The 12,239-nt window shown below is 39.7% G+C and overlaps 1 protein-coding gene across 3 annotated transcripts in view; it reads left to right on the top strand.

Annotated features, from left to right (window-relative positions):
* KCNQ5 (potassium voltage-gated channel subfamily Q member 5) overlaps positions 1-12,239 on the top strand; it is a 267,281-nt gene that overhangs the window by 199,762 nt on the left and 55,280 nt on the right. For all 3 annotated transcript variants that reach the window (XM_061460478.1, XM_061460476.1, XM_061460477.1), the window contains exon 3: positions 214-340. In XM_061460478.1, coding sequence (XP_061316462.1) covers positions 214-340 — 127 coding nt within the window. The remainder of the gene's footprint in view (positions 1-213; positions 341-12,239) is intronic.

Below are 12,239 nucleotides of genomic sequence, written 5' to 3'. Positions count from 1 at the left end.
TACTGAGGTTAGACTCGGACTATTCATTAGGAAGCTCTGGGAACTGTGTTCTGTGTGTAGCTGTGTAAAAATCCTGGGGAGCAGGATCCCAGGTTGGCTTGTTATCTTCAGATGCTTAAGGTGGATTGCTGGACACACACGGTGATCATAAGTTTCTTGATGCTTCAGTGTTGGTTATCTGTAACAGGCATTTTTCTTATTTGCCCTTTCTAGGAATTTGTCATGATTGTTGTCTTTGGTTTGGAATTTATTATTCGTATCTGGTCTGCTGGATGCTGTTGTCGATACCGAGGATGGCAAGGAAGACTGCGCTTTGCAAGGAAACCATTCTGTGTAATAGGTGAGTGTCCCAGTTCTAGGTTATTTTAAGATAAAAATAAATACCCCTAACCCCCCCCTTCTGCTTTGCTTCAGAATGAAAACTACTGGAATCAGACTCTGTTTAGAACTTACTAGAAACATAAATCTGTAAACAGTTTGAACTTCCTAGAAGCATTTGACATCTCAGGGCGGTTTGCTGCTCTCCCAAATGCTGTTGTGAGGAAACACTAGCAGATTGTTCAGTTCAGCTTTTGTTTCTCTTCCCTTTCCCTTCTCCATTGAACTGGCAAGTTTTCTGTCACTGGCTAGCTTCAGTCTGAGGTGTTAATCTGCAGTAAAAGTGAATGGAAGGGTTCTTTCTTGTCCAAAACTTTGGTTCTATAGGGTGACTTATGAATATTTTGCACCCTTTCCTTTAAACAGCTCATAGCTACCCTCCTACTATTTGTGAAATAGTTGAAGCAGGTATCCTGGCACAGGTCTCAGTGAGTGCTGGGGTTTGCTTTACTTAATTGTGGTTTTTCCTCCTTTCTCTGGATTTGACATGCTCTTCTTGTTGCATGTTTATGTAGGCAACCTGTAGCCTTAAAAGCATCTTCTCTGTTCCCCTTGCAACTCCATCACTTGCGAGCAGAACTAACTAGTAGCTAACAATCTCTTGCTCGTGGCAGTCATCCTGTGCTAGTTCGATGGATGAAAAAAGGAACTTTGTTCTGCAAAACACTGTGCAGCTACTAAAGCAGCTTCTGGAAACTAAACAAGTAGCATTAATTTTTCTGTGTCTCTCCTGCTGATTGATATTTTGTCCATTTCTGGACTTTAGCATCCGTGAACAGATTTTCTGATTTGATCACTTGAGGAAGAACCTTTAGCAAGTAATTTTGCAGCTCTTTGTACTTAAAGTAACTGTTTGCCTGACACCTTGGCTTTGAAGTCATGACAAAGTGTGCCCTAGTAGGAAAGGGTAACAGGCTATATGTACTAGCTATAGATGTAGATGAAGGCACATTATATCTCCCTTTATTTGGCACTTATTAGACCACATCTAATCCCCATTTGCCCCCTCCAACACCATACATGAAAGACATCAATAAACAGGAGTACAGTGAAGACCACCAAGATGATCAGTGCTGGAGCATTTGCCCTGTGAGGAGAGGCTGAGGGACCTGGGCTTGTTCAGCCCTGAGAAAGGATGACTTCAGGGGGAACTCTGTGAACTCAGTGCTAAAGTCTCCTAAAAATCACATGGCCTATTTTGGCCTACTACTTTTCATGCATTTGTTTAATCATTTACTCACTCATCCATTCAGTTATTCTTTCTGCTTATTGTTACAGTGAAACAATAATATTTTAAAAAACTTCGTCTGTTTACTATTAATTAAACTTGCTGTATATCTCCAGCAGATCTGTTCTCTGATTATTTTTGTGATCAAACACAAATCACACAGGGGAATGACCTAAAAGCTAGAAGTAATAAATCTGAGGATTGCCCCAAGGGTCACATTCAGGCAGCCTTTATTTTTTTTTCCATTAATAACCTAATCGCTAGAAAAAATTTATTGAGAGCCAAAGCTCTGTGCTTACGTTAGTGTGCCTACAATGTCATTGACCCAACAAATCAGTTCATCAAACACTGCTGTGTGCTATCACGTTAGTAATGATATCAAATTATTTGAAAGCTTTGTAGACTTATTTCTGTATAAAATGGAATAATAGTATAGTATTAAACCTTGATTTATATTTTGTTCCATGTCAGGAGTTACTTGCCATCCCTTGTTTTCTCTGACCGTATATGAGCTTGCATACATAATGTAAAGGGCATACCAAGATACCCTCCCAGATAGTTAAAGATGTAGTTCTGCAAATCCTAAATCTCTCAGGTGCATCAGTCAAGCTTGGCAGTCAGCACTACAGAGAAATATTGCTGTGTTATACTGTGCAGAAGAGTAGCAATCCAGGCACCTCATCTCCTGACTGCTGCCTTCAGGAGACAGGGATACAAAGGCCCAGGAAGAACTCTGTGTCTGCCTGTGCCTTAAGAGGAGCCATGCTCACTGAAGAACCCCAAAGTAAAAGAGGACATATCTGCTAATGAGAAAGAAAGTATGGCAACCCCTTACTGTCGGGTCATTCAGGGACACTGAAATAAATGAGGTCTGTTGTTCTTTCTCTGGCGATGGGCCTCCTTCGTGGTTGCAGGTGACCTAACTAAATTAAACTAACTTCCGGTCACTTTTCTGTGCGTATGAGAGGTTTTACTATCACAATGAGCCCTCGGTCTGTGAGGGTGGCTCCCATGCAGTGGCACATTATAAAAATAATGAGGAATAACAAATAACAAGGTGTGGGTAAAAAGAGTGAGATCCTGCCAGTCTCACCTGCGTGTCTTAAGTCTGATAGACTTCAGAGGAACTTCTTTCCGCTGTCCCTGTAAGAGACTTTGGGACTTCTACATGTGGAAGCCCAGCAAGGGCAAATGAAGAGCACATGAGCATGCTTCCCTTAGAATGCTGGAAGCAGTGAATTATAGTACCTAAGCTTTATGTGACTTCTAGATTTAAATATGGGGGTTGAAGCTCCTAATTCAAATTTTTTTTCACCTTAAATTTGACCCCCTTCTAGTAATATAACATTTTTCCAGGGCAACTAGATTTCCTGGCGGTCCAGCCCAGTGAAAGATTTAATGTGTTTCAGTTAGTCCATTAGCAGTTTCCCACAATGGCTTCTGTTTTACCTCTAGTCAAGCTGCAGTACGATGGAAATGTCACAAGTTCAAATTCTGTTGAGGCTGCAGAATGAACAAATTCCCAACAGGAAGCTTAAGTCCATTATCTGTAATCAGGCTCTTGAACTTCATGGCTGGCAAACCTCGTTTCAGACCATTAAGTGATAGCAGTGGCTGTTGCGTATTACTGGATCCATTTTTCATTAATTGGAGTAGTAATGAACCGTCATATGGCACTTTTGACAAACCTTTATAAACAAAACCATATCTATTGTGTTACAAGATCTGCTGAACCCTTAATTTGAATTAGTTCAATATATTTATGTAATGATACACTGTGTCTGTCACCTTGGTATTTAGACACATTATAGGGTTTAAATACAGACCAACAGTAGATCTGCTGCTTATGATAAACAATGTATACAGCTTCCTTGTAGTATAATTTGAACTCTAAATAACCCAGCGATGTTCTGTAATTAAGAATATCTTTGACCAAAGAGACACATCTCACATCGCATATCATTACAAATCCTAGCAAACCCAAGTGCCAGCAGGAGTAAGTTCCATGCTGAAGGGGTCTTCTGCCAGCCCGACTTGAACTCATCCCAGGAACATGCTGTCCACTTCACTCCAGAAAATACTCTGACGGCAGTAGTAGTATTAAGACGGGAAATCAAAATTTCCTCAAATGATTTCAGCAGCCATAATTATGTGCAGTGAACAGAGGCTAAATTGGTTACAAATTGTGTAGGTTTTTAAGACTAATATTTAGTGGCATATCTTCATGTTTGACAGTTCTGGCAGTACAGTTTTTAGAAATGCAGAGGAAAAATAATGTATTTTGAATATCATCTATGGGACTTATTCTTTCACATATCTGACTCCCTTGCTGCTGAGTAAGGTACCTTTTGCTATAAGTAAAAACATCGGATTCTGGTCTTCTCTTTCTAGAAGCTGTGTGTCTTCTAGTCAAAAGAAATCTGCTAGTTTTGTACAAGGCAGTTGTTGAAATTTCTGCCTAGTGTCTGCTAAAGAATTCAGCAGCCTGTATTTGTTTATTGCCATGCTTTTTTGATCTCATATTTTGAGTAGAGGAGCACTTACCATGAACTGGGCAACCTGAGTGATATGTGTCTCATGACTTCTTTCCCGCTGGGGAGTTGTGGGTAGTGTCACATTTCATCTTCATGAGGTTTTGATCTGAGGGCTGAACTTTCTTTGCATCCATATTCTCTCTATCTGCCAAGATACCTGCTGATGAAGGAAGTCAACAAGGCTAGTGTAAGATTACTGATGAAAAAATATTGATTAATTGAAAACAAAGTAATTCGTGGAAGCAAACCAATTCCCTTTTCCTGAGGAAAGGCATTTTATATTCAGTCTAGATCTTTTTCTCATCAAAATTAAAAGCACTGTCTCTCTCAAACATGCAGTATAGCAAATAATACAGTTTCTGGTTTCTAGGTAAAGTATGGTTAAATTCTCACTCTGGGAGATTTGGAGCAGAGCCAGTCTCTCAGCTCCACTGAAACTATCCAAACATCAATAAATAATCCTTAATTGGTCCAGAGAGAAATGCTGATTTATCCTGTCACCTGGTGTTAATTGTAGTCATCTGCTACATGAGAAACTTTGATTTTTTTTCACCCAAAGGATAATCAGTCATTGTAAATAGACAATCCCTGCAGTACAAATTAGAAGAGAGCCACACCAGAACGGGTTCTGTAAATGATTTATGGATTCTTTCAAATAATTGATGATCTCTCATTTTTGAATCTCAGGAAATACATTGTATAATAATAATAATAGAACTTGATATTATTAAGTACTATATATTTTCAAATATTATATATTGCGAATCTATGTTAGGGAACTTCAGGTAGAGCTTATGGGCCACAAGGTCTCAATGACTTGGAAATGCACAGTAAGAATAAAGCAAGCAACTGAGAGACAAGAAGCAGTTAACATTTTCTCTTTTTAGACCTGGCATGTTCAATTTTTCTCACGTTTTTCAGGGACTGGCTTTAAAATTGTTGCCACTAGAGATGCCCAATATAGGAAGATGTTTATAGAAATGCCTTTGTTTTCACTACCTGTCTTAATTCGAGATGTTCATATCCTGCCTTACTATGCTGAATTCCCGTCATATCCATAGACAAGATCTTTGCTCAGATTTCCATACATACACATAAATTCTCCACTCTAAAATGAAGTAATTTAAGTAAATTTAGCTGGTAATGCAAGTGCTGGTGTGGCAGTTAGAGGTAGACAGCATTGTGCCAAACTCACTTATCTGCCTACCACAGCATATGGAGTTGCAAAAGCAATAAAATAGTTTGGGTTTTAATTTTTATCATTCCTAGCATCTAAAAAAACCCATAATTTTAAATGAAATAAGTGAATAACATGTCAGAGCCTAATTGATATGCAAGGAAGCACTGAGCTTTCTTGGCTTCTTTTCATATGTTGTGCTGCAGATCAGCTGCTTCATGGGTGACATTTCTTGCAACTCCCGTCTCAGATCATCAGCTCTTTCCTGTAGCTCCTCTGTGAGAATTGCTGTTTGGTGGCTGTGCAAGTTTTGATTTACAGCAGCAAATTACATTCTCCAGGCAGAAATCCGAATCATTTAAGAATATTTCCATATTGGTCCAAAATAGTGTCCTATTAGACCAGGTGTTTGCTATTTTGGACTTTTGCAATTGCCCATTACTCTATCCTTGGCATATATGCAGCCTCTCATGGGACTGTGATATCCCTAGCTTGTAGGACTGCTTTATTTCAAAAGCCACCTTCAGTGTGTCTTCTATTTTACTAACAAGCCTATACTTACTTATGAGTGTTTCAGCAGCATGTTAACATAAATTTCAATGTTAATGCCTTGGTATGGTACATTAGGCAACTGTCAGTTTGACTATTTGAACCATGATTAACTACTTTTGCAGGTGTTAATCAATCAAATCGTGCTTCCTCTCGCGTTGTCCCAGCCTCACCCCTGTCAATCCAAATGAAGAAATTTGAAAATGTCTTGAGTTACTGGCTTGGCACATACTGCAGGAATCTTTCTAGGTTTGCTTGAAAGTGCAGCATACAACAGAAGGCAACATGCTGCTATCTTATATTTGCAGTATGTTTTTCCATGTATTTGGTGCTTTTAGCTTATAATTGTTACTCTTACGCCTGTTGAATGTTATGACTTTATTGCTGTCTTTCCTGAAGACTCGTTTGTTTCTGTTCAGCTCACCTGTGTGTGAGCAAGATCTTCAGGAAAAGGGTTGTTGGTGCAGTCAGTTAGAACCAGTGGATTTTTTCTGCTTGGCTCTTTGTTATTTAGGAACAGGCATTTTCAGTTGCTTTAAAGGTAATGGTTGCTTCTTCAAATGCGTTTTTCTGGTATTTGCTAAGCTTCAGTTTGTTAACTGGCAGTCCTGACAGTTTAAATCACAAGCTTTGCCCACTGTTACATTCAGTATAATCACAGAATCATAGAATAGTTAGTGTTGGAAAGGACCTTAAGATCATCTAGCTCCAGCCCCATGGCAGGGACACCTCACACTAAACCATGTCACCCAAGGCTCTGTTCCAACCTAGCCTTGAACACTGCCAGGGATGGAGCATTCACAACTTCCTTGGGCAACCCATTCCAGTGCCTCACCACCCTTACAATAAAGAACTTCTTCCTTATATCCAATCTAGACTTCCCCTGTTTAAGTTTTAACCTGTTACCCCTTGCCCTATCACTACAGTCCCTAATGAAGAGTCCCTCCCCAGCATCCCTATAGGCCCCCTTCAGATACTGGGAGGCTGCTATGAGGTCTCCATGCAGCCTTCTCTTCTCCAGGCTGAACAGACCCAAGTTTCTCAGCCTAAAAATCAAAGTGATTGCCAGGTGTCTTCATCCAGCCTTGCAACTAGTGTGATCACAAAGCTTGCAGAAATGCTCATGTTTCCATTCTTTTACGTCCCTTCAGAGGACTGAGTGTTGCCACCAGTGGTGCTAAAGTGACTGATGGGCAGAATAGTCCAGTGGGAATTGCAGGAAATCTCTATTTTTATGATCATGCCTCAAATGGTCACACTCCAGCCGCTGCATTAGAAAAGGACTTGTGTACAAGAGAGAAAGTACAGTTTTGTAATTCTTCATTTTTACAGCTGCTGTGTTAAATATAGCAATTAGGGAGGATTTGACAATGTAACAACGTTGTTACACTTTATTACAGAGTTACAGTATTTATATCTCAAGTTTAATACAGCTAAGTGGAAATATTTGCATATTTCTATATGGCAATTGGTCATGTTCTGCACACTTTAATTTCCTTCTTTCCCTTCTCTTCACACCCCTAGCACTTAAGCACCAGGTTCTCATAACCCGCAGTCCCCTCTTAAAAAAAACTACATATTTTACCTTTAAGCTTGTGCTGTCAAAAGTGAGGATTTGACCTTTCCACTAATAGATGATACTGCCATCATTAACAGGTCTAAGGAAGGTGTCCACCAGATCTGTTTTATATCAGCCTAAGCTCCAATATGGTGTAAATGTTTATTTGAGTCTGGCCTAAGCTGCCTCTGCCATGGAAAGCAGCACCTCCAGCCATCTGCTTGCACCATCATGCCACCCATGCTGGTGCCCCAACGCATGTATGTGACCGTCTTGGGAGCAGCTAAGGTGAAGGCAGATCTCCTTTGGCCCTGGGGCTCCCCTAAACCAGACCAGCCTGCTCATGAGACCTGCACACTGGGGGCTGGTTTGTTTCACATTAAAATGTCATAAGGCAGAGCGCAGAGGTTGTCATGCAGAATGGCATTATCTGCTGTATTTAAGATCTCATTTTAGGATTGGCTCCTGTTGGGTTTGTGAGGGTGCTACCAGATTGTGGTTTTTTTCCGCTCTCAACAAGTGCTGAACTGAGCTTCTATTTCTTTCTTCACATCTCCCACAGGAAGAAGTCTCGAGGGTGGCTGCAAAGTGCCCCACATTAGTGTTCTCCAAGTCATATAAAGTTTCTTGCTGCCACAGTACTTCCTTTTCAGCAAGTAGAATAGCAGCTGAGGGTAAATAGTGGCTGGAAAAAAACGGGAGTTCCAAGAGATGCTCACAGTGACTGTGCAGACATCCAAAACAGCTGCATAGGTTAGGAATGCAAGCTCTGGTTTTAGGAGGCAGGGAGAGGTGTGTGCCTCTGCTCAGAAACTTAAGGTAGGAATTAATTTCTTTCAGCCAACACTGAGGGACCCATGTTCCTGCCTTCAAAGCCTGTATTAGATAATTCAGCTATAGACTAGATACCTCCTGTTTCTTCCTACCCCAATTTGAGGTGAGATTAATACTCTCTTCCCTCTCCACCTACAAACAGGATTTTCCTCTCCCTCAGAGACACGCTGTTCTCTCCCCTGCTCTTTCCAGCATGTTTATTTCTCAGTTTTTGCATGTCTACTTTCACCCTCACACCCAGGATTTTTCTGTTCTCACATTTTTGGGCCTTTCCACTCCCATACCACTGCATCACCTTCACTTTATAAAACCTGTGAATGTGTTAGACAGACATTTCCAGACATCCTGCCCACCTTCCTCTCCCTGAGATTTTAGAGTGTCATTGAAAAGGCTGTGAAAGTGCAGGGTCCTGCCTATAGGTCCTGCTACAAGGACCCCGCACAGAGGTAGCACTGCATCTCCTGCTGGGCTGGATCACATAGGAGCCCCATGTGGTGTTCTCTACACACTCACTAGTGCCAGATACCTCTAAAAATGGTTTTAATACCTGTAACCCAAATAACCAATCAGACAATATTTTTGTTTGGACGTCAGGGCATCAGTATCTGACTCAGAAAGGAATTTGGATCCCCTGAAAAATTAATTCTAGCAATTCAGGCAGAAACATCCAATCTTGTCTTTCATTTTCTCTGGTTATTCCTTTACATCCTGTGGCAATGAACTTTACAAGTTAATTGCATGTTGTATTTCTTTTTATCAGATTTAAATTGTCTTTTGATCTTACTTTTATAAGGAAGGGTAATTAGGAGGCATCCAACAGGCCTTCTTATTTTCTGCTAGTTTGCATACCTCTATCTGTCATCTCATATTTGTCTTCTGACTAACTACTCCTAAATTATTCAGTCCTTTCTCCATACACAAGTCTTGCCATGCCTGTAGATATTTTTTCTTGCTGATAGCTCTCTGGTTTTCTTACAGTCCGATCTAATGAGCCTCTTTATTCATCAGGTGGGTGTGTGTCTGGCTATCCACCTTGCCGCCTTTCCCTCCAGAAATCTTCAGGGCTTTTTTATCCCCACAACAATAGCCTTTTTCAGTAAGGTCTCCTACTGTCATCCAGGAAAAAGCTTCAGACAAAGTGAAGTGACTAGCAAACCTTGTTTTCTCAGGGTTTGTAAGTCAGAAAACAGTTACTGGGCAGAGTAAGTGAAGATTTATGGGAAGCATCTGCATGAGTTACTCATGGTTTGTTTCTTTGGTTGGACACAAATTGGGTTGGTGAACACCGGGTCAAAGATACAGTTTTAAATGTGTTTCTGTCAGCCTGTCTTAAAGCCAAATAAAATTCCTACTGAATAAATAGCGCTTTATTCTTTCTGGCAGGTACATAATAATAATGCTGAAGATCAATTATTGAAGAAGGCTAATAAAGCATAAATTCATGAAAGGCTTGCAGCTGAGCTTAATCTTAGCTTGCAAGAGACCCTTAGACTTTTAAGATCTATTGAACCAGCTGTTAATAATATAAAAATGTTTGCTGAGGACTTATTCAGCCCATAGAAAGAGTGTGTATTCAATAGGGCCATGAACTTCAATTGCTAGCAGTACAGGTGAAATGTTCCCATTAATGTTATTTTTATCCAGACTGAATAAAAAATGGTAACCATAACTACAATTTAAAATTCAGTATTTGTGGAGCTATTGTGAATCTCAGCCCATAGAGAAATATTTCGTCCATTTATAACAAAAGGTTAAATGACTTTATTTTGGTATATTTGTCATCATGGCCTGAAAGCGTGCTACTTTTACACAGGAACAGTGTATATATACTTTCAGTACACTGGCATAGTAATGAGTAACACAGGTTGATCCATCCTTGTGGATGGAATTAGGATCTCATTATAAAAGTTGACTTGAAAATGAGGAAACAAAACTCCAATCCATCTTCCTCATTCTGGCATTTCATAAGGGAATATTTAATTTTCACATCTAAAAAATATCCAATATTGACTTCTTGAAAATAGTTCTTGCTTTTCTGTTTCAAAATTTGTTTGACCTGCTAAGTCAAAATTTGTTGTATTTGATTACATCACTAACAAGTGTCTTTGACTTGTTTCCAATTTTGTTTCATTTTTCTTTGAGGGCAAGAGCTCTACACAAGGTATAATGAAGGAATATTAAAGTGCCTATGAAGAAAGGGGTTTACTGGTGCTGCTTGGAGTATTAAAAGGTAGAGGAGATATGAATTGGTTGTCATCTTTAATGTAGAAAGACTACACAGTTCCTTTCTGTGGTTGAGGCAAGCTAATTGTTTTTCATTAGGGTAGGCTGAAGAAATGTGCTTAAAAACAAATGGAGGGTGTATGAATTCAGTTTTAGGTGACATGTTTGGTTTATGTTCCCTTGGACCACTTTGCTTTGCAGTGTCTGTGTGTGTGCGTGTGTGTGTGTGTGTGTGTGTGTACTGGGTGTTGGTGGCAGGGGCTTACATGCTTATTCATCCTGTTTGATGTGCCGCAGAGGAGAAAACTGAGCTGCCAACATATTGTGTTTCATCAGTTGCTGCCAACCTCAGTCAAGTGACACTGTCACCCCAGCTCAGGTAAATGCGAGGCTCAGACCCACACTGGGGTGCGGCGATACCTGCAGGTGCCAGGGCAAGGTATCACTTGGCTTGATCCTGATCTGGGGCTCAAAGTAGTCTGCCCTTGCAGGGCCAGGCTTGCCAGTGACATGCCATGGGGTACGGCTCCATTTGCACACAGCTGCTCTGCAGAACTGACCTCGTCCCAAGCACCAGACTCTGGGGGCTCTCATCAAATACAGAGTTTCAGCATCAGGTCGTGGTGCTGTGGGTAATTCTCGTAGTGCTGGCAGTTATAAAATACTTGAATCTTTGATTTCCTAAAGCATGCCTGCAATTTATTTTCCATGGCACTTAAAAGTCATGAAACAGAACCTATTTGATATTATACTGTGCTGTAGTTTAATGCCAGCTGGCAACTAAGCACCACACAGTAGTGATTTCATAATGTAAATACATATTTTATATTATACATTACTTCATTATTACATGTTATATAGGTTTTATATATCATGTAAATAATGCTATATATTATTTTACATGAATCTTTTAAATTTTAATTTAATTAATCTTAAATAGTTCTAATTCCTACCATTTTCTCTTTGTCAGAAAAGATAGCTTTACATGCAAGTGAGTTGCTTTTCTAGATAGACCCTCTTTGGCTCTATAAAATTAACAAGTGTCCTAGGAAAAAGGTGTCTGTATTTCCGGGAGGTTATTTTCATTTCACATTAAAATATTTTGCTTATTCAGATTACTCCAATACATTGCAAATGAAAACTATAGATGGAGAGAAGGGTTCAAGATGATTCATCTCTTTTGATCTCTTCACTATAGTATTGCCTACCTGATGACTAAGGAAAAATCCAAGCTTCTATGCACAGACCAGATTTAGTGGATTCCTTAGTATCAGAAGTCAGTGACAAATGTAGCCATTTTCCATTGTTGGAAAGGAAAAATAAATCATTAGAGGAGAAGTGGTAACTTCTGGTTGGTTTTGTTTTTTTTTAATTCCACTTCAGTGCCTAGACAGTATTACACAAATTTGTACAATTTCTTTCTCTTCTGTGTGCCACTGCCACACATCCCGATCTTCCTGGTTTTCAACAGCAATAAAAGACAATTTTCACACTCATCTGTATTTATCTCTGCAAATTATCTTGATACACAAAACTATTTCAGTTTCCTACTTCTAAAACTACCAAGTTGTTTTGCATCTTGAAAAAAGATTACGAAAGGAAGCAAAATCACCATCTTGTTTTGCCTGTAATGACAATTAAGATGGTTTCCATCCAGAAACTGTTATATATTTGAAAACACTAGGACCTTTTGGCTGGAGTGACAACATCTGCAAAAATCAGACAGCGTCATCCATCCCAAGAATTTCCTGAAGATAT

The sequence above is a fragment of the Pezoporus flaviventris genome, unplaced genomic scaffold (assembly GCF_033815535.1).
Source record: "Pezoporus flaviventris isolate CSIRO_AGI_PZ_B2104156 unplaced genomic scaffold, CSIRO_AGI_Pfla_v1 ptg000031l, whole genome shotgun sequence".
NCBI classification, from domain to species: Eukaryota; Metazoa; Chordata; class Aves; order Psittaciformes; family Psittacidae; genus Pezoporus; species Pezoporus flaviventris.
Note: the sequence above shows the minus strand (reverse complement) of the source record. Positions and strands in the feature narration are given on the sequence as shown.